This window comes from Ambystoma mexicanum, chromosome 1p (genome assembly GCF_040938575.1).
Source record: "Ambystoma mexicanum isolate Mex_15411 chromosome 1p, UKY_AmexF1_1, whole genome shotgun sequence".
NCBI lineage: Eukaryota > Metazoa > Chordata > Amphibia > Caudata > Ambystomatidae > Ambystoma > Ambystoma mexicanum.
In genome coordinates this window covers 600,649,178-600,672,346 of record NC_090921.1, presented here as the reverse complement: position 1 = coordinate 600,672,346, position 23,169 = coordinate 600,649,178, and the positions used below count along the sequence as shown (strand labels likewise).

Sequence of the window (23,169 nt, the reverse complement as noted above, 5' to 3'; positions counted from 1 at the left end):
CACTGTGCTAGCTACCATGGATCTGTTGATGCGGTCTGAAGTATCCAAACCCGACTGGAGACAGTCACCCATTGCCTCCTTACCATCCTTGATTTCCACCCATTGCCTCCTTACCATCCTTGATTTCCAGGAAGCCGCCTCTTTCCTCTCCTTCCGGGTTGTGGTCAGCCACCAAAGCAACATGGTCTCACAGGGTAAACATAAATCTAGATAACGTGCAAATCACATTTGTTGACTTCAATACCATACTACCCGCAGTGAAAACTTCTCGCCCAGGCATCCACTCTTACCCATCTATCCCCCTTGATCGGGATGATGAATCGACTGCTTTGTAGATTTAGCAGCCTGAACCACCAAGCTATCTGGTGTGAGATGCTTAGTGAGATACTCTGGGTCACTGCTGGATGTCTGTACTTCCATGCAAAGTTTTTATTTACTGCAGCCGCAGTTTCTGGTGTCTCCCAATATGCAGAGACCCTTTTCTGTAAAGTCATGTGAAAGGGCAAAATTGGGTCTTTCTGAGGACCCTGGTCCAAGATGTCTGTCATGTCATCTTGCTCAAAAGATGGAGTGGGCGTACATTTTCGGTATGAGTCAGCATGCTCAGTAGGGTCTCTTGCGAAGTATCTAAACCACTGGTTGACTGGAAGGCTATGATATAAATCTCTTAACCTGGTCTCATCAGATATTAGTTCCTCTGGCACATTAGGAGTGCCAAACTGTAGTCCAAAAGGTGGTGCATTGTCATCAGATGGAGGTGCCTCCTCATATATGGTTGACAGACTTAATAGTCCTTTTTGGGTAAAGGTTTGTAAACCTTTTCCTGTACCACTTCAGGCTTTGACAATGTTGAAGTCGTATTCGTCAACAATGGCTATGAAATTGGTGCAGATTTAGTCAGTTTCGCCGACTTCGGTTTCGGCATCTGACGGCTCCGATGCAGACGGGTCGACGAAGGTGATGTTTTGTCTTGTGCTTCTTCGGCGGAACCCTCCAAGGGCTAGGTTCCTGACTCGAAGCAGTCGACGATTGTCAAATCAAGAACTTTTTCCATGGAAAACTAGCTTCAAGCTAGGTTTCGAAGATTTAGTCTTCGACTTCCCCTTGTCGTCCTTATGCAGAGCGACTGGGGCATGGCTCTGCTGCGCGTCCTTCGAGGCCGCATTCTCGAAGTTATGCAGCATTTCACGATGAAATGAGTCCCATTTTGCAGGGGAATCGGATTTCGTAGGATATCCGATTGCCTCGGTTGAGGAATCACTGGAGGTCGAAGGTGACCTATGACGCCTCTTATTGACCTTCTTCGAAGAAGAATGACGCAATCAACTGTTCCATTGAGACAGATTTGATTTTTTGCATCGGGAAGAATCCTCAACTCAGTCTTTTTACCTCTTCGAAAGTGTCTTACCTTATATATATAGATATTTTATTTCTATTGCGCTCGTACACAAGTGTTTCAGAGCGTGACAAGGGAGAAAAAACAGCAATCTTACTAGGCCCAGTGACATTGAGAATGCGCAAGTGCATGGGAGAGGGGAAGGGGAAAAGTGCATGGAAGGGGGGAGAAGTGGAAAGTGTGAAGCAAAGGAGAAACAGATAAATATATACATAAATATAGGCAACAAACAGTGGAAGCGCAGCCAGCAATTTGGATGTGCTAGGTTTAAGACAGCAGACAGGGTAGGTCTGATAAGTGCAGGAAGAAAAAGGGGGGGGGTATATGGATACAGATACAGACCCCAGTGCAAGGGGTGGCCCAGAGGCAGGGTGAGAAGGTACCTAGGTCCGGAGGACAGAGGGTGGCCAGGTGCACAGTGCCAAGAGAGATCAATCAGCAGGGGAGAGGGGGAGCGAATGCAGAAGAAAAGAGGAAGGTCGTGAGGTGCTTCCGGAACGGGAGATGGTTCTTCTCAAGTTTTGGAGTGGCAGGGAGGCTGTTCCACAGGGAGGCCCCCGCTGAAGACAGATCTACCCCCAGCTGGTTTCTTTGAAAAACGACTGACCCTGAGGGAGTTGGAGGTAGAGGAGCGAAGAGCTCGCAGGGGAGGTATTTGCGGAGGGATAGCAGAAGGTATTTTGGACCCAGGCCCCAGAAAGCCTTGTGGACAATGCAGAGGGTTTTGAATGTAATCCGTGCATCCACTGGGAGCCAATGGAGAGATTTCAGAGCTGCAGAGATACGATCCCAGGGCTTGAGGCCAAGGACAAGTCTTGCAGTCCTGTTCTGGATTAGTTGCAGAGGGTGGAGAGTAGAGGCAGGTAGATTTAGAAAGAGGCTGTTACAATAGTCCAACCTAGAGAGAACCAGAGCTGGGGATACCATGAGCAACGGGGGAAAGAGGAAAGGCAGAGCACCTCTGAGGAGGTGCAGTTGGAAATTTGACTTTAGAGACCTCAGATGTGGGCAGAGAAGGAAAGGGTGGAGTCATGGATGATCCTGAGGTTCTAAGCCTCGCAGGTGGGGTAGGAGGAGAGCCAAGGGAAGCACGCCAGAGAGTGAGGGGAAAAGGATGGTGAAGGTGTGCCGATGAGGAGGATCTCCATCCTGCTGGCATTCAGACAAAGATCATTGGCAGCACACCAATCTTGAATGGCAGTTAGGCAATCGGAGATGAGGCAGATGAGGTGGAGGAGGGCAGCCTGAAAATGAGAGGAGTGTTGTTAGCGTAGCACTGCAAATTTGAGCAGAAAATGGCAAAGCAGTGGGGGGGAGTTGCCAGGTATTGGTTGAAAAGCCAGGGCGAGAGGTTAGACCCCTGGGGAACACCATAGGCAGAGAGGATGATAGGAAGGGCCCAAGTTGGACCTGGGAGGTTCGATCCGAGAGGAAAGAGGTCAGCCAGGCCAGAGCCTTATCAGTGATACCCAGGTTTTCATGGAGACAGTTGAGCAGGATGGTTTGGTTGACCGTGTCGAAGGCAAAAAAGAGATCGAGGAGAATGAGGACAGAGCGAATGTTAGAGTCAAGGTTGGAGAGCAGATCTTTACGGATGCTCAGGAGATAAGTTTCTGTGCTTCTGGCAGCTCTGAAGCCAGACTGGTGGTCATGGTGACAGCCAACAGAATTGGAATTAAGGTTAAGCTGAGAGATGGCCAACTTTTCCAGGAGTTTGCCCAGAATGGGAGTAATGGAAATTGAACGATAGTTAGCTGGACAAGAAGGATCAACTGTGGGGGGGTTCTTGAGAAGAGGATGCATAAGGGACTGCTTCAGAGGGGAGGGGAAGGATCCTGAGGCAAAGGAGTTGTTTCAAAAATCAGCAAGCGCTGAAGCGAGGGTGTCAATGTGGTCCTTGATGGTTTTAGAGGAACAGTGATGAACCTGTTTTGACGAGGCTTTCATAGATGTCTAGCGACCTCGTCAGGGGAGAAAAGAGGAAAGGACGAGAAGGATGGTGGGGGCTGGCTAAATAAGGGTCAGCAAGCACAGATGGAGAGGAGGCGTGTAGGTGGAGAGGGTGGACAGGGATGTCCTGGTTTTTTTAAAAAAATAAAGTGAGAGGCAAGGGCATTGCAAAGAGCCTGGGAGGCAACAGGAGGGGTAGAGACTGCAGCAGGGTTGGCCAGCTCCTAGCAGATTTTAAAAAGTTTGGCCGAGTTGTTCGATGCCGCAGAGACACAAGCTTGAATGTGGATTCTCTTCTTGGTGAGGACAGAGTCGTTATTGCCTTTATAGCCGGCGACAGGCCAGTTTGTCAGAGGATGAACAAGAATCCCTCCATTTCCTCTTAGCCGCCCTACACTTACGTTCAAGTGTAGATAGGGTCAGAGTCATACCAGGAATTGCACTTGGCTTTGGACTTCAAACAGATGCCCATGACAGGGGCAAGAGCATCAAGAGTATGAGAAATTGAAGAGTAGAGCAGAGACAGGGATGTGTCAGGATGTGAGACCGCCAGAGGTGGAGGGGGGGGGGCGGAGAAAGTGGGGGCAAAAGCCTCAACTGACACGCGCTTAATGGGCCGGATGTCCAAGAAGGTAGGTGGCAGTGATGGTGTGGGCTTTACTTGGGGGGGCTGTGGGGGAGAGGGTGAGATGAGAGGAGAGAAGGGAGTGATTGCTGCAGGAGAGAGGCGTGGTCAGAGGGATAGAGAGGGGGAGGTCAGAGGAGATCAAGACATCGACTGTGTGCCCTGCAGAGTGAGTCAGGCCAGAGGGGAGGATGGACAGGTAGAGGGAGTCGCAGAGGCCACGGAAGAATACAGAGGAGGAACAAGGAGTCTAAATGTATATTGAGGTCACTGAGGAGTGGTTGAGTGGTAGAGGCCAGGAGGGGGGGGAGGAGGAGGAGGAGGAGAGGTCCTCCCACTCAGAAATGAGGTGATTTGACCAAGAGGCCGGTAGATGGTAGCCACACTAAGAATGGGTAGGTGAAAGAGAAAGCCTACACACAAGGCATTCAAAAGAGGAGTAGGTCTGAGTGGGAATGATAGAGGCAGGAATCTACTCAGGAAAGATCAGGGCGTGCCCACCTCCCCCCCACCGGACCGGGAGGATCTGGGTGCGGAGAGGATCTTGTAGCCATCAGGGAGGAGATTGTCAAAGCTTGTGACAGAGCTGGCCGCGAACCGTGTCTCAGTAAGACCAAGGACATCAAGGTCTAGTTCTTCAAGGAGGTGGCAGATGTCAGGAGTGTTTGACAGCAGAGCGAGAGTTGAGAGTGGCAATATGAAGAAGGTTGCCATCCTTAAAGACCTTCCGGGGAGGGGTACAGATCAGAGGTACACCCTGCGGAGGAGAAAGAGCCCGGGGGGCGGGGGGGTAGAGAAAGAGAAAGAGCAGCAGGAGATGAGGAAATTGATGAGGCGAGGGAAGCGCCCATCAAAGAGGAGGAGACTGGCCTAAGGGCCTTGGACCATGACAGTGCCATTTAGGTAGACATTAATGATGACTTTGGAGGAGTCAAAGGAAGCCAGGAGAACTTCCCAGCGAGTGCCACCATTAATGGAAGAGGAGGAGATAGGACAGAGCACAGAGATCATATGAGGAGTCCATAGATCTGACGAAGGAACGACAAAGAGGATGTCTGTGAGGGTTTGTCTGGAGGAAGCATTGGAGTAGGTGTCGGCGATAGAAAGACCAGGGTTAGAGGCCAAGATATCCTTTTTGAACTTCTTCCTACCAGACTTGGTGAGAAGGGAAGGATAGTCAATGGAGAAGCAGTTGGAAAAGATAGGAGAAACAGAAAGTTCCATGGGAGTGGAAGTGAGGAGAGGATGGAGAAGAAACGGGTGGGCGGGAGCTAAGGCAGGTAGGTGTGGGACAAAAGATAGTGGTGAGGTCACTGGGTTGGCAAGTTACAGAGAAGCATCAGTATACAAGCAAAATACAGAATTTCTCAATGGGCAGCAACAAAGCAAAAACAGCAAGATTTGACTTTTTAGCACCTTAACAGTGGTAATTTTACTGGGACCACCTGTCTGCACCGAAAACCCACCTCCCACCTAAGTGTCCCTGGAGTTTTGCAGCAATACTAGGAATCCAGTGACTAGGTTCTCAGTGTCGTATTTGGTCCTTAATATGATGTCAATGTATATTTCTATAGTTTAGTGTTCCCTGTATCTAACACCAGGTGTGGGGCTAGCATTGTAGAGTCAGGAGTGAATTGGGTCCTAACTGATTAGCGGTTGCATAAACTATACAGTGTGTTATGTTTTGTCTGAGTACTTATTTTTGTTCGAATAGATATCCTTTGTCAAAAAGTGTATATTCTTCATTAGTACCCGACACGCGCGGCGCAACGGGAATACAGTGTGGTGATTGGCTCATTTGCGAGCCATACCACACGGTATTCCCTTTTACGCCGTGCGTGCCGGGTTCTCTGTTCCCGGCGAGGGCTGTGGTTGTCCCTCAGCCAATGAGGAGGTGCGAAACGGTGCAATCCCCGCTCCGACCTTCCCCAGGGCTGAAGGCTTCCCTCGTCCCCCGCCGGGGACTCTGGTAAGACATTTTTTGTTGTTTCCCCTTTCCTCCTTCGTTAACGCTCGGGCCTGTAACTACGGCCCCGGGGGCATTACCTGGGGCGGTATTGGCCCACAGTCTCGTGGCTTATTGCCACAATATAACAGTGTAGTAAATTATTAAGGGGTGCTTTTGGGACTATCTGTAATACTGCCGGCCTTACTTACACCCTTCAGCTAAGCCTGACTCATCTGCTAACTCTACCTCTAACTCTTTTGGTTGGAAACCCATTGTTACTATTACGTTACATGATTACACAGCCCTCAATTCAGAGTTGTACAACATTTTCCCAAGAGTTGACCTCCGAAATTCGTAAAACTCTAAACAAACTAATTTGTAAAGGGTATGTACATAAGACCTCAACAAATGAAATCAGGGGACTGGTGTTAAGTACAGTTAATATGCATTTTATTTTAAGGTATTTGAAGGAAATGGTGAAAAGTGGGATTACAGGGCAATGGCAGTAGGATAAAAAGTAAATTGCAAGCATAGGTTACCTCACAATGCCGTCGGTAGAGGAGTTGCAAAGTCTTGACGTCATTTAGGACTATTCCTTCAGGTAAAAGCATATTTCCTAGATCCAAAGGTGGAAAATCCGGAAAGACATGGGAAATATCTATGAATGAAATGGACACAAAGTTAGGAACCATGCATGAATCCCCAAGACAGCAGTTGTATATAAAAAGTATTTCAAAAGTACAATTTATTGTAGGATATCCAAGCTCAATAGACCATACAGGCTTATCACACGGTAAGAGGTAATTGGGAAAAAATACATCGAGGGGATTGCCCTTCCTTTCCCACCATTTGTAAAGCGATTAGATATGCCTGTACAGCTAAGAAGGCCTGGACGCCTTCCACAAAGATATGCTGTCTCTTTAAAGCTTTTTGAAAGGGCACCAAAACGACTTCCGTGTGGTCGTGGTCCCACATAAATAGAGAATCCAACTATTTCTCCTAAGATCCAGTCGCCACCCCAGTCAAATGCCCTGTCAGGGTGGATCACAGATTGCACTTGGTGGGTGGTTGATGTAAAGAAAGAACAAGAAAACATGAAGTACATTGTTGCATGCTCTGTCTTTGATCGGGCAAAATTTGCAAAAAAGAACATCTGTGCTGAGCCTCCCAGTTTACTGCTTGTCTCACAGGGATTTGTTTAATTGACTATGACAGTGAATAAGATTTATTTTTTTTTAAAATCGTAGTCACCTCCTGCATTTGCTTTTATATTGGGGACACTGGACCCCTCACAAGTTTCCAGTGAGGGGAGATCTCTCCACTATGCTTTAGCATCCATGATTTTCCTATGGCAGCACCCTCCACCTTACGGGATGTGCTGCTAGGGGCCCATATGGTCCCTTTTGCCATTTTGATTTGGGTCTACAAATGCAGGGGTAGTGATGATCTTTTTATGACCCATGTTTTTAATTTTACAGCACACGTCATCTAACATGGAGTGCTATGGAAACACTAGGTCCCATTACAAGTCTGGCGGTAAATCCGCCAGGATACCGGCCAACTGTATTACTGCTACCAGCAATCAGTCTGCAGATATTACCACCAAATTTTGAGTGCTGGAAAGGGTTGTAAACCCTCATTCCATGGGGTCCTAGGACACCATGAGGCGCCAGTAAAAGCGGCTTTTTATTTCCGATAGGGTGTCAGAAATACCTCCAGCAGTTAGCTTGAGGCAATTCCTCCACCCCCCCCCCCCCCCGACCCCTCCCAACAGCAAAATTGTACTTCACTGGTGCGGTATACGGAAATACCAGCAAATTAATTCCGTACCTGGAAAGTTGTAATGAGGCCCAACTGTGTCCCCTTCTTTTGTCCCAAGTAGCATTTTTCCATCTGAACAGGCTGGTTGCAGTCAATACTTTATGCAGGTACACTGTCATGTGTGTGGCCTTTTTAGCCATCATGAAGCACTTACGAGGCCCATATACTCAAATAGCCTATCCATGTTGTGACGAATCCTGAGATGTCATCACTTCTCCCCAAGAGGGAGCCCCTTCCCATGAGGCCAGGGTGATGAGGCTGCTACCAGATAGTTCCCGGCGGTACTCAGCAGAAGGATTTCATGGGGAGAGACTCCCCCCGACCCCTGGGAATCAGAGAACAGCTATCAGGAGAACGCGGTATGGCCACTCCAACCCAACATCTCTTGACCCTCCCCACCATGTATATCCCAATACTATACTCCACCAACCCATGTGTATGTGTAGGGAGGTCAGTGTGAAATCCACTGAGATGAGGAAGAGCTGGAACTACCCAGTGGAGGCTTGTGTGGGAAAGACAGACAAGGAACAGGAGTAGTGGAGAGTGCTAGACAAAACTCAAATGAACGTTCCATTTATTAATCTCAAACTGTTTCAAAAACATAAAAAGAGAATAAGAACTCAATACCTCGTCAAGCAGGTTGTCAAGCTGCCCCAGGAGGAACAGAGCAGAGGAACTGTTAGGCTTGGGAAATTCAAGCACCTGCTGACCGGACGATGTCAAGCAGGAAAATGCGTCTCTGGGGTCCAAGGTTGGAAGACCCTGCAAAGGACTGGCAAAGCAGTAACCGGACCTCAGAAAAGAGGTGGACCGTGTGGTCTGGACGGGTAGAGGTACTGCAGTGAACCAAATGCTGCAGCGCTGTCGTAGCGAAGGAGAAATCGGCGGGAGCCGTGAGAGTCCGAAACAGGAGACCCACAAGCTGCAGAGACGATGTAGCAAAGGGGAAGCCTGCAAATGCCACAAGAGATCTGAGCAAGGAAGATGACCGCGAGACTGACGAGAGCCCAAGAAGAACCAAAAAGGTAAAAGGAGTGAATGAGCTGGCTGGTGGGGCCAGAAGAGGGCCTTGGCAAATACAGAGGGGCACCAAGAAGGAACACATGCAGATCTCTGGCAATATTAAACCCCACCTTACAATATCCCAGAGAGTCAGAAAAGCAGATATTTTATGATTATGGGGAATGCTGAAAACCCCTACTTAAAGAAAGAACCAAGGAAGAGTCATCCACAAGCTTCCTCGTGGCAGTTCTTGGCAGGCGAGTAAACCAAGTCAGCACATCACAAGAAGCAGAGAAATACAGGTCTGGGGCCTGCACGTAATACCAGGTAGGCTTGCATATTGTTTGCCTCTGGAAGGAAAAACAAACTTACATAAAATACAAACCTTTTGCAGGGACTCTAGTATTACCACTACATGAAGCCCATTACTCCCTAAAAGAGAACTGAGTACTAGTAGATGGTTTCCATCATAAATGGGTCAGATGGTTCAAAGGTCACTTCAGGCATTGTTTTTTGTGTCTGTGCTGTGGCAAGACAGTTCCTGGCAATAAATAGCTGGATTACCCTGGCAGGATGAAAAAAAAAAAAACATTGTCAACATCCTCAAAGAAACCCCAAAGGCCCGATGCAGGTGGAAATCAGCAATGGTCACTGGGTTCTGACAACAGAACTCGACCCTCATGGCATAATCAAAGAAATTGGTCCTGCGAGGCACCCCCTTTGTGCTGGAGAGCTGCAACTACAGGGGAGGTCTCTCGTTTCACAAGTCAAGGGTCTGCAGAGTCCCCAGCCTGAATTCATGATGACTGCCACTGCAGCAATGTAGCCCACGAGTAAGCTGGTCAGTCAACAGGATGATTCTGGGAAACCTTTGAAGGCTTCAAAGGGCAGGATCCTCAAGCAGGGAGTCGAAACTGGTTGTTCCCACTTGTTCAGGGGTCAAAGCACTGATGAAGGGCTTATGGATATCAGCAAAGTAGCAGGGCTTCACTGGTATGGTTCAAGACAACGATGATGAATAACTGCGGCAGAGTTCAGGGCCTTGGCTCCAATGACTAAAAACATTAGAAACACTTTAGAGCGACAATAAAACAGTGGTTGAAATGTACAAAAGGAGGTAGTGGAACTATGTTCCCTACTGACCTGCCACCACAAACACCATTGCCACGCCCCTTCCCACGCAGAATACAAACCCCCAAACACATGCAGCTGCTGTTTAATGGAACGTTCAGTGCAGTGCACTGAAAGTACAAGTTTCAACTACTTCCTACACTTATTTTAAAACAAAACCATTATGGGACAGTATTAAGTGTAGGAACAGTAAAACTTTATTTAAATAAGTAGAGGAGCACTGCTCCCAACCGCCCCCGCCCACTGCGACCACTCCACTAAAACAATTTCCTATTATTTGAGCAACACTAAAACAATTCCCCATTTAATAAGTTGAGCCCTAAAATGGATTGAAGCCCTTGTGCCCTAAATTCATCAATTCCAAAGTTATACTTTAAAGTGTGATTTGACGATGCCAGTGGTTGCAACGCAAGGGTCCTAAAAAGTTAAGGGACTTTAAGTAACTCAATCAGTCCCACTATAATAGGGTAGGTTTAGGAGGGGGATCCTTGGCCAGATCACTCGTGATCCAAGTCAGGAAAATGTGAGCTAGGGTTACATGGGCATAAAGACGTGTCCCTATGGGGTCCTGGGAGTGCAGGAAAGAAAGCGCTGTGTTACCTTACACTCGGCCCCCTGACTCAGATTTCTCCATAAACTACTGATGAGGTTCCCGAATCCGTTGGGGACACCTTCTGAGCTTGGTCCCATCGATGGTGAGACAGGGGTCCATGGTACAAAGGTCACTTTCGGACATAGGATTTAGTTTCGGTCAGTTGCAGTGCTTGAATCTCACTTCCAGGGACCTTCCATCTGAACACTTATGAAGAAAAGACGAAGATTTCTGCAGAGCAGGCGAAGACAGGACACTGCCAAGGAGTGAAGACGATAGATTGCTAGATTGCAACAGGAGTCACCAAAGTCAGGCGGCGACAGACTATCTTCAATGGATGTACAATGGAGCAAGCTAGATGCTAGAAGGATGAAAATGCAGGAGTAGGCATATTGTACTGAAGATCCTCACGGTTCCAAGGATGCACTCAGAATGGAGACGGCTGAAGCGGGGTAGCCCAGGAGAGAGCTGGTCAGTCCCCCCTGTTGGTCCTGGGACACATCCAGAGTCACAGATCGTCAAGAGGGGTTGAGACGAACAAGTTACTTCTTACCTTGTAACGTTCTTTCGACGGGATGTTCCTCCGACGTATTCCTCATCTTAGATATCTCCTTCCAGCTCTGCTGGCCTCGGAAAAATTGTTCTCTCTAGAGGGTGCTGCGCGTCGACGTCCTCCGAGTCGATGTCCCTCGACAGCCGCCGTATCGACGTCGACGTCATCCTGCCTATAAAGGCCGCGCGCAGCGTCCGTTGCTCAGTTCCGTTTTGTAGCCCACAATAATTCTTTCTGGACTAGACTAATCACCCTGAAGGAGCGTAAGCTGCAACAACAAGGGAAGTAGAACTGCGGGGATGGATGGGAGGGTCGATGAGGAATACGTCGCAGGAACATCCCATCGAAAGAACGTTACAAGGTAAGAAGGGATTGTGTCCTCCGACGTATTCCTCATCTTAGATAGGCTCCCATAGCAGTATTCTATTATTGGAGGAGGGAGTACTGACTTCATGCTGTCTTCTATTGATGAATAGAATGCAGTACAGCCCTTCCAAACCTAGTCTCTTGACTGGAGGAGAATTCCAAGTTGTAAAATCGTGTAAAGGTATGGACAGACGACCATGTAGCGGCCGCACAGATGTCTTTAACAGGCACACCTCTTTTGAGGGCCGATGAAGCTGCAATACCTCTGGTCGAATGAGCCCTAAGGTTTTGAGGGGGCTCTTTCCCTGCCAGTTTATAACATTCCAGAATGGCTAGAATGATCCATCTGGAAATGGTCTGCTTAGTTATTGGTAACCCCAGATTGTGACCTGTGTAACCTACAAACAGCTGGTCTGCCTGTCTTATCCTGGCTAGTCTAATGATGTAAAAACTTAAAGCCCTTCTAGGGTCTAGCCTGTGTAACTTCTCTTCCTCTTTCCCCGGATGAGGAGGAGGATAGAAAGATGGAAGGGTAATCTTCTGAGTGATATGAAATTCAGAAACCACCTTTGGGAGGAAATTAGGCTTCACTTGCAGGACAACTTTGTCTTTGTGAAAGATTGTGTGAGGGGGTTTACAAGAAAGAGCTTGTAATTCGCTCACCCTTCTAGCAGATGTAAGTGCTATTAATAAAACAGTTTTAAGGGTAAGGAATCTTAACGAACAAGAATGGAGTGGTTCGAAAGGTGTGCCCATCAGGAAAGTTAGGACTAAGTTTAAATCCCATAGGGGAACTTGGAATGGTCTTGGGGGATAAACATTGGTTAACCCATTTAGAAACTGTATTACCAAGGGTAACTTGAAATAGGATGGTTCTTCCGCAGTGCGCTTAAAGATGGATAGCGCTGCGAGATAGCCCTTAAAGGTGCCAACTTGAAGGCCTGAATTCGCCAAATATAGTAGGAAGGACAAAACCATTGGTGTACCACATGAAAAAGGGTCGATATTCTGTTCTCTACACCAGCTGCAAAATCTGTTCCAACGGCAGCGGTATAAAGACTTTGTTGCTGGCCTCCTTGCCGAAAGCAACACCTCCATAACATCATCAGGGAGGTCCCAATCCTTGTACCTCAGCCTTTCAGAAGCCAAGCGTGAAGGTTGAGGGTTTCGATGTCTGGATGGAGAACCTGACCTCCCTTCTGTGAGAGTAGGTTCTCTCTGAGTGGAAGTCGAATTGGAGTGCAGATGGACAAGTCTAGAAGGTCCGGGTACCACGTTCTCCTGGCCCAATCCGGGGCAATTAGGATCATGGTTCTCTGGAATCTTCTCAACCTCCTGATCATTTGAGGAATGACAGGGACCGGTGGGAACGCGTACAGAAGCGGAAACTCCCAGTCCACTATGAACGCGTCTCCCAGAGCTCCTCTCGGGGGAAATTCCCTTGAGCAGAACAGATTGCATTTCCTGTTGAGGCTGGTGGCGAACAGATCCACCTGAGGGGTTCCCCAAAGGGCGAAGATCTCTTGACGGACTCCCTGAGCTAGCTCCCACTCGTGGGAGACTGTGCTCTGCCTGCTCAGAGCGTCCGCTGTCAAGTTCTTCTCTCCGGCTAGGTGAACTGCCGATAGAGAGATTCCTTCTTGGATTGCCCAAAACCAGAGCTGCATCGCCTCTCTGCACAGGGGTAGTGATCCTACGCCTCCTCTTTTGTTGAGGTAATGCATTGCCACCGTGGTGTCCGTCATTATCAGGACGTTTTTCCCTTGTACAGCTGGCAGGAACGCCTTCAGCGCAAGTCTGATGGCTCTCAGCTCTAACAGGTTGATGTGTAGTCTGGACTCCGATGGAGACCAACGACTGCTGATGGTCAAGTCATTGGCGTGGGCTCCCCACCCTGTGAGTGAGGCATCCGTGACTACTGTTATCTCTGGCCAGGGTTGCCAAAAATGTTCTCCTTTCAGAATGTTCTCCTGACAGGCCCACCACTGAAGGTCTCGAGCCACCCTGTCGGGAACCTGAAGAAGATCTGTCATTTCCCTGAGAATTGTGACCACTGAGTCCTCAGTGCCCACTGGAGGGATCTCATTCTCAGGCGAGCCTCTGGCACTAGGAAAATGCAGGATCCCATGAGGCCTAGCAACCTCAAAAAGTCGAAGGCTGGGAGACGTTGGGCATCTTGGAACTTGGTAACCATCTGTAGAATATCTTGAGCCCTCACCTCTGGTGGCGAGGCTTTTCCCAGGGAAGTGTCCAGGATCGCTCCTATGAACTGGAGTCTCTGCGATGGTATCATTTGTGACTTCTTTAAATTGAGGGAGAAGCCCAGTTTGTGATGGGAGTGGCACACGTGATTTAGCTGGATCTGAGCTTGTTCCGAAGAAACAGCCCTGATCAACCAATCGTCCAGGTAGGGGTAGACGTGAATCCCTTCCCTCCTTAGACTTGCCGCCACTACCGACATTAACTTGGTGAAGACCCTCGGGGCGGAGGTCAGCCCAAATGGCAGCACTCGAAATTGATAGTGATTTGCCAATTGCGAACCTCAGGTATTTCCTGTGTTTGAGATGGATAGGCACATGGAAATAAGCGTCCTGAAGGTCCAGAGATACCAACCAGTCCTGGAACTGAAGGGCCTGGAGGATCTGAGAAAGAGTGACCATCTTGAATTTGTCTTTCCTGAGGAATTTGTTCAATTCTCGCAAGTCCAAGATGGGTCTCAGTCCTCTGTCTTTCTTTGGAATGAGAAAGTAAGGGGAGTACCAGCCCTTGTTCCTCTCCGCTACAGGTACCGGTTCTATGGCACCTTTCTCTAGCAGGTCCAAAATTTCCTGCAAGAGGAACGGATCTGGAGCTTTCTGAGAGCTGATCCCCGGTGGATGACTGAGGTATGCGTAGGAAAGGCAGGCAGTAACCTTGGGCAACTGTTTCCAATGCCCAAGCATCTGACGTGATAGCCTGCCATACCGCCAGATGTTGAGTCAACCTGCCTCCTACAGGTGTCCTGTGAGGGAAGTCCTCAGAGTGGTTTTGGGGCAGCTGATGCAGATGGCGATGGTAAAGAGGCACCTGCTGTTGCTGCGGCTTTTGAATATCTACCCCGTCTACCTCGGGTAGTTCTTCTTTGTCCCCTTTGAGCCGGTCGTCCTCTACCTCTTCCGAATGCGGAGTAGAAGCGAAAGGACTTGCCCCTCGCAGAGGTTCCTGTGGGACGAAAAGGAGTCTGACGGATTGCAGCTCCTAGGGATTTTGCTGCTGCTTTTGAAGTTTGCAGTTTCTTTAAACTGTCATCCGCCTTTTTCCCGAACAAAGAGCCATCGAATGGCATGTTCAAGAGCCTGGCTTGCACATCTGGGGCAAAACCAGACTTTCTCAACCAAGCGAATCTCCTGGTTGTTGTACTTGCCGCCATTGCTCTGCTGATACTGTCAGCCGAATCAATGCCCGTCTGGAGGGATTCGCACATAGCGTCTTTACCGTCCTGTATGATATTCAGGAACGCATCCCTTTCTTCTCCCTCCGGGATGCAGTCAGCCGGTGTAGAAGCACACTCCCAAAGTGTATGGCTGAATCTAGCAAGGGTGCAAGTAGCATTAACAGATTTTAACGCCATGCTACATGCCGAAAAAACTTTCTTTGCCATAGCATCATATTTTTTATCGTCCCTGTCCTGTGGGACGGTAGGATAAGCCGTCTTGACATCGGTAGAAGATGCTGCCTGTACCACCAGACTTTCTGGGGATGGGTGTTTTGACAAAAACTCCGGGTCTGTAGAGGATACCCTGTATTTTGTAGACAGTTTTTTATTTACTGCCGGGACGACATCTGGGGTTTCCCAGTTCGTCATAATCTTCCTCTGAAGAGCTTTATGAAAAGGCACCACAGGATCCTCCTGTGGGCCTTTGTCAAGAATATCCGTGAGGTCATCTTGTTGGAAAGATTGTGAAGGTGCAGACCACCCCATAAACTCTTTGATCCTGGCCATTAAGGCTCTATAGGGGGTTTCAGCATGCTCCCCCGGGTCTGGCCTAGCAAACTCCGTCTCAGGGGAGGTGTCCAACCCACTTGCCTCATGTAAGGAATCATGAAGATCCTTTAACCTGCGTTCTTCAGAGGAAAATTCCTCTCTAATTAGGGTTACAGGTCCCTGCAACTCAGATGTGTCTTCCTGTTCAGACAATTCACCCTCTTCCATAATTGAGGACATAGTTCTCAATTGTTCTGAACTCATAAAGGGTGTAAACCCCATTTCCAAGGCAGAGGGTGCCGAACTTGTCATAATCGGCCTCGAAAACGTCGATGTTGTTGACGCCGAAGGCTTCGAGCGTGGCGTCGAAAACAAAGGCTGAGGCCTCGATGACCTCGACAGAATTGGGATTCTGCTCGACAATCTCGAAGCCATCGTCATCGAGGACCTGGGGATAGTCACTGGGTGTGTCATAACCGTGACTTTTCTTGGCGTCGACGCCGGTGTTGAAGCTGGCGTCGAGTCGACAGACCCGTGTGTCGAAGGTCCCTTCGACAACGGCGTCGAAGACACCGACCTCGGCGTCGACGGAACCTTCGAGGAAGGTTTGGAGGTCATAGTCCTACTCGAGGGTTCGAGACGCGCTCGAGAGGTTTCCTTCGCCGGGTACTGCGACTCGCGGCGTTTTGGACCTTCGGGTCTTTCGACCAGAGCATCGCTCTCGGCAGTCTTCGAGGGGGTCGAGGCCGCTTTCTCGTCATATTTTTGCGGAATTCCTCCCATTCAGCCCGGGAACTATGTTTCGTGGGGCAAGGGATTCTCTTTGGCGAAACAGAGGAAGAGGAAGACGGAGAAGGGGATCTTCGACGTCTCCTCTTCGAGTGCCTCGATCTCGAGGAGTGATGGGACCCACTCCGAGACCTAGAGCGCGAATGGTGACGAGGAGACGAATGTCTCGACTTCATCGACGAAGAAGCTTTAAAAGTCTTACCTTTCTCCAGCTTCCCCCTACGCTCCTTCAGGGCCTTAGCTGTCATGGACATACAGTCCTCGCACTCCGAACAATGGTGTTCAGCTCCCAAACACCACAGACAAACTCTGTTAGGGTCAGTCAGTGACATCTTTTTCCCACAATCTCGGCATTTTTTGAAGCCGGATCGAGGAGTTGTCGGTTCCGACGAAGAAGCCATCGAGTACGGATCGAATAACTCGAGGTAAATAGGTTTAACCTGACAAAACTGAGCAACGGTATTCCGAGGCACTGAGTAAGCGCAGAAAAACGGAACTGAACGGATGCTGCGCGCGGCCTTTATAGGCAGGATGACGTCGATACGGCGGCTGTCGAGGGACATCGACTCGGAGGACGTCGATGCGCAGCGCCCTCTAGAGAGAAAAAAATTTCCGAGGCCAGCAGAGCTGGAAGGAGATATCTAAGATGAGGAATACGTCAGAGGACAAAATCCCTTCGAATGATTGTTCCCACCGGTCAAGGGGGGTGGTGGGAGAGGGGGGGGGGGGGGTCGAAGCACTGACAATGTCCATCTTGCACTCAGAAGAGAGCATGGCTTCCCGGGGGTTTGGCTGGAGGCAATGCTGGTCAGCTGCAACAGTCATCCTTTGGTCGTCAGTGGGCTGCACTTCATAGGGGTCCTGGCTCCAACAAGGATCTCTCAAATGGCTGCAGGAGTTTTTTTATGAAGGATTAGGACCGAGTCGCCACCAATGGTAAGAATCTGTACTATTCAAACTGGCAGGAGCTGTCTAGTCACTGAAAGCCTCGGACAAACACATATGCCCAGTAACAGACACCATGTGATGGGGGGGGCTCCAGACAGATAGAGCCCCCACATCAGACCACACAGATTTACATTTTGGACCAGAGTGGGCATGAGGAAGACCATGGTCAAAATGGCCAAGGGACAGGGGAAATATTGTGGCACAGCCGTTTCAGGGTTTATTTTGCTCTAAATGATATAATGCAGTAAACAGAAAAGTGCAAGAGTAAAAGGTAAATACAGGGGAAAATGACCTGCTGCTACCCAGCTCAACCTGGACACATTGGGACTGCAACTACCTTAATTTTGCTGCGGATGCTTACCTGTACTCCTGAATTAGCCCCCCCTTACCATGAGGCGCGGCTTTGCCAGACCGTGCACCCACACCCATCTTGTCCTTATGCTTACCTGTACAACTGCAGTAGCCCCCCCCCTATACCATGAGGTGTGGCTCTGCCAAAGTATGCTATCAAACTTCACCTGTATGCTGTAACCATGATGCATAGTCTTGCACATTATACACCGTTATCTGGCACTTACTGTAACTAGCGCCTAGATGCCCAAGGGTTTTGTGTGCTGCTATAAATGTAAAAATAAATAACAGATGCAAAAGAAAAGATTATAGGGATACAAAGTACACCAACTGCGCTTCACTTTAAGGTGGTGTGTGCATATCACATCATGTAAACATGCTGGGCTAGAGCACAGGGTTGGTGGCTGCTTCACTTACAGGAGGTTATCGTATGTACACATTTACAAGCATTACATTCTCTTCCTTCTCTCTCCCTCCACCCTGTTAACCTATCTCTGCTCAACCCTCTCTCCCTCCTTTTCCATATAGCTTGACTGGCCGCCTGGTATACCTGGTCTCCTGGACGTTTATTAAAAAATGAGCGCTGATAGCAAATATTCACAAAGGCTGAACCACATGCACCTTGGACAACCTTAGTTGGAGAAACATACTTAAAATCATCCATAGTCTACTACATTGACTAGAATATAAGCCTACTTGATTTAATCTTAGCACTGTATAGTAGTTATTAGTTTTAATTAGGGACAATTAGTTACTGCCAGCACATTTAAATCCGAGATTCAGAATAGTAAATGCATCACAGCAAATGTGTTAGTTTTAGAAAAAAAGACAGCAAGAGAAATCCTAGGGTCCATGAAAGACTGAAGACAACCTTTTGGGATCTACCGAAGAATACATTTGGATGAATCCTTTCAGTATACATTATAAGGTTCTCCTCTAAGCAATTAGTTGAGGAGCACCAGGTATTAGGGGAGAACAGGGGAGAGGTGGTTGGGAAAACGTTAGGGAACAGTAAATGTTTCACCATTCTTTTTTTCATGCCCTTGCAGATCTCCACGCTACTAAGATCAAAAGTCTTATTTTATCCACTTCCCCTTTCTCTGTGGGTTGTGCGAGTTCAGCTGTCATATCCATCAGCTGTAGACGAGACGCCCTTGTGGGTCTGTGGGGTCAGTAGCTCCTCTGGGTCAAGCAAGTCCGGACCTTACTGTGCAGTTTTAAAAATACACAAATTCTACCAAGTACTGATAAGTCTTCGGGACTTCAGGTTCCCATTAAAGTGAGCAACAAGCAAGGGAAGTACTTACCTGGAAAAAGACAGCTCAGTAAGCAGTCAATAGCAACAAGATAGGACGTTCATTGAAGTATATCAGAGGACAGCAGCAAAAAGAAAAGATTTCCTAGCATTGAGCAACAGGAGATTAACTTTATTGGCAACATACAATTTTTTTCACAACCATCACATATCAGTAAATATATGAAAGGAAATGGAGTAATTTCTATAGTACGAAATTTGCTTTACCTATAAACTGCTGGTGATGCTGGCTTTGGGCTGCCACCGACTGTTCTGGCGTTGTGTGCTGTCCACTGTTGGATGCATTGTCTCCCATGCCATCCATTTTCTGTGTAGGTCTATACCTAGGAATAATTTTATTTTATTTAAGATCAATCACAAAGTATGCAAAGTTATCTGGGCTTGTCTGACCACCGATGCTGAATAAAATAAAAAAAAGGTCTTAAACAAGTGTGCCTTCATCCTGTTGATGTATATCTGTTCCTTACTTATAGTTTACTGTTGGGAGTGGGTTAGGTCTTAACTGACAATTAGTTTTTACAAATGCACTATGTGTTTACTATTCCTTTAGTACTTACTTTATCTTATAGATTATGTGCGATTTGTAATAGTATATACATTCCGCCCCTCTCATCCTACCCCGCCGTATAATTTACATGTTATAACGATATATACCAATGTGGGGTGTTTTCTTTCATTAAATTCTTCTGTATTTGTTACACAGATGGTACAGGTTTGTGGCCTATTTAACGTTCACATGGTAGATTAATGTAAGACTCTGATTCCACAGTCAACGTGGAATACCACCTGCACATGCGGTTTACAGCCATTCGTGAGTTCCCTAGTGACTCTGGATAGTACACCGGATTTATACAGATCCTACCTCACCACAGCAGTTTAATTTGTAGTTGGTATATTCCATCAACCTTTCCATCAAAAAAGTTTTATTTTACTAAAAGAAATGAACCTTAAATAAAATATTATATGTAACTGGATAGTTTAAAATGATATCAATTTACTATGTGTTTTTCATTAATCAATGTGGTAATATGAACATTTAATAAATGTAATTTCTAAGTTAACACCAGTATAATTTTCAAAAGAGTATGCCATACGATCTACATTAATAAAATGTTACTGAAATAAATTGTTTTTAAATATCATTCATACTTTATCATAATGCAACTAAAGGGTTATCCCTTACAATGAACTAATTAAAGCATTTAAGGGTTTTCTTCGTTGACCACTGAGTCCTGAGAGCCCATTGGAGGGATCTCATTCTGAGGCGAGCCTCTGGCACCAGGAAAATGCTGGATGCCATGAGACTGAGCATCCTCAGAAAAACGAAGGCCAGAAGTTGCTGGGCACTTCTGGAATTTGGTAACCATCTGCAGACTGTGTTGAGCTCTCTCCTCGGGTGGCGAGGCACAAAACAAGCAATAACAAAACTATACCAATAGTTTTGACTGGTATATTAGGTATTAGACAGCATTTGCCAGACACTGCTACCATAGGCCCAGGTAATCATACAATGTTCCAGCTGTTGCCATCTTATAGCCAGGTACTACCATTATGACACTGCCTGGCAAATGCATACATCTGTTGGATTTGCCAGTGATTGTTAGAATTTAGTTGATGCTAACCACCTTCTAGTTGTCTCTTCATGGCTATGTTGTCGTTTTAATACCACTGCTCTAAAATGTTCTCTGTAGTTGAGCAATCAGGCTTAACTCTAGGAGGGAGGAAGGCCAACAGTTATTAACTGTATTTCAGTAAATTCGTACAGACACACAGAACAAGGAATGTGTATTGGGGCAAGCACCAAGCATTTCAGCACACCACACTGCATTCATACCAGTTTCGGGCAGCGCTGTCTCACTCTGTCACACACACAGATACCAGACACCCAGAACATGAAATGCATATTGGTCACACTCTCCATTCACTCAGGTCCCACCCCATGGGTGTACCCACAACATAGTCATTGGGAAGGCTCTAGCCAGTCTGGCCTGGAATTCCCCCACAATACCATATATGGAACTTCCACCCAAAAGCCAGTTAAGGGAAGGGACAGTCAGGGCTTCCCAGGACTTTAGGAAAACAAGGTAACAGGTTATAGAAACCAAGAGGCCACAGGGGCCATCTTGTCTCTCATCAGGAATCCACTGATTCCTATGGCAAGGTCTGAGTATCCCAAAATGGAGGATACTCTGAGCAACTGTCAAATTCAGCATGGAGCTGCCACCAGCCCATACCGTGCTCTGTGGGCCACACACAGGTGCCCAAAAACACTAGGGGCCCAAGGTTGTACCCCCATCCATGGGTGCCACACAGGTATCCCAAGGGTCTGTTCACTACAACCAAAAAGAGGAAGAACTGCACTGCCAGGAGTCGCACATGGACTCCTGTGCAAAAAACACAGAACACACATGATAAAGGGGTGGGACAAGGATATGGAGGCCCTGTCCGTCCAGTTCATTTCCAGTTGGTAGAACACGTCCACTGCCACAAGCCATAACTAAAGGGTTGTGTATGTGACTAAAATGTCACAGGAGCAGCGAGAAGGGGGATGCTAGGTATTCCCTTAGCACTCCACATAAGGTGGGTTGTGCTAATCTCAGAGTATAAAGTTTTAGGAGGGATACAAAGTATCCCTCTATCCTTAAGAACCGTGGTTAGTAAGGATAAGAAAATAATCTCAAAGGAGAACCCAAGGGGTTACACCAGCAACACTGCCCACAAGGAGCCGGGTGCTGCAAAAGATGAACACAGATGCCTTAAGAGATATGGAGGAAAGTAGACTACATAGTAACAGTAAAACACAAACCAGAGTTCTAAAAGTCAGATCAAATAAGAAAGAATGAGTGGAAAAAGACTCCACTAATTCAGGATAGAAAGAAAACAAATCCACAAGTCCAGCAAAAAGTGCTGGGTCGTTCGCACAATGAGAGGGGATGACACATATGAATTATACATCTCCCTAACAGGTGGCCTCTCCGAATCTGTCCACAGGGCCGATTCTGAAAAGACATCTGAATATCTACTAAAGTAAATCACTGGGAACCATATACCAATAGCGGTTTGGAAAAACCCTCCTAACAATTAATAGTGATATTTAATGTACAATATTTGGATTGGCTCAATTTGTATAGGGACAACCGAGGTTCTCGCACCAAGAAACCGTTTTATTCTGGACATAGTGGCCTACCAGCCTGTGAGTCTGCATGAGGCTTTCAAAGACCACTTTCTAACCATCTTGATCAGGATTAATCGAACTCTGCAGGAATGTGTATAAAAAAACAAAAGGGCATTCTGAAACAGATAATTGGACACCTGATCGGAAACCCTCAAGAACTGCTTTGAAACATTAACCACTTTTATGCAAAAAAATTAAAAGCCTCGTTTGCTGCTCCCCTTCCATGACCAATCCTCTCTGTCAAAGAAATAATTTGTTTCTTCAAAGTGTCTTGTACCTTTCTATGAACTGTCTTCTGCAAACCAAATCAACAAGCAACTCCTACCTTTGTTTTTGGTGTATAGGTTGTTGCCTCATGGCCATGTACTGCGTATCTTCCTGTAATCTGTTCAGAGGAGAGTCTGGCTTCAGCCGAATACCATAATAATGATATTTTGAGTTCCCTCTGGAAGTGAGCAAACAAAAATTACATGCATGCAGAGTAAAGATTTTATATTTCACAAAATCTACATGTTAATGTTAAAGGATATTTGTACCGCGCACTATCACCATTGGAGTGGTCCCCTGGCTCTGAAAAGGGAAAGGAGGGAGGTTTAGTGGGAACGAGCAGGAAAAGTGCAAGAGAGCAGTGATGAGCCGTTGGCAGCCGCAGCCCGGTTAATATCCGGTTGGTGGCCGTCGTGTGCTGTTGTGCGAGTCTATGTGTGGTTTGTTTTGTTGTTTGTTGTAGTGAAGTTTGTGCGGTTTGTTGTGCTATAGGGTTGTGGTTGGTTAGAGTTTGAGAGGTATATGCAGAGGGGTTAAATTGTTAGAGGGTTGGTTATCGACATCGCTGTCTAGAAGTGATGTGCTAAATTTTCACGTTCTTTCTAGATGTGGTGCATTTCTATCTGTATTCGGTACTGGCTAATATTCACAATCCTCTCTATATGACTCCCACCAATATTCACAACTGTATCCCAATGTGGCACTGGCCCACCTTCAAAATACTATGTGAAGCAAGCTAGTATTCCCAATTCTATCTGAATCTGGCCTTGATATTATTCCTAATGCAATCTGGACATGGCACTGGCTAACAATTGCTTTTCTAACTAGATGTGGCACTGGCCGACATTCACAATCCGATCTAGTTGTGACACAGGCCATTGTTCACAATCTTATTTAAGTGTGGCGCATGCTAACATTTGCAATTCTGAAGTGTGGTGCTTGCAATCATTCACAGTACTGTCTGTGTCCAGCGGAG

General features: G+C 47.2%; 1 protein-coding gene across 3 annotated transcripts in view; it reads right to left on the bottom strand.

The window, feature by feature from the left end:
- The window catches only part of RFX2 (regulatory factor X2), a 580,927-nt gene that overhangs the window by 280,921 nt on the left and 276,837 nt on the right, over nt 1-23,169 (bottom strand). For all 3 annotated transcript variants that reach the window (XM_069649559.1, XM_069649558.1, XM_069649560.1), the window contains 3 exons: nt 22,252-22,371; nt 18,959-19,074; nt 6,459-6,577 (listed from right to left, as the gene is read on the bottom strand). In XM_069649559.1, the coding sequence (XP_069505660.1) occupies nt 6,459-6,577; nt 18,959-19,074; nt 22,252-22,371 (355 nt within the window). The remainder of the gene's footprint in view (nt 1-6,458; nt 6,578-18,958; nt 19,075-22,251; nt 22,372-23,169) is intronic.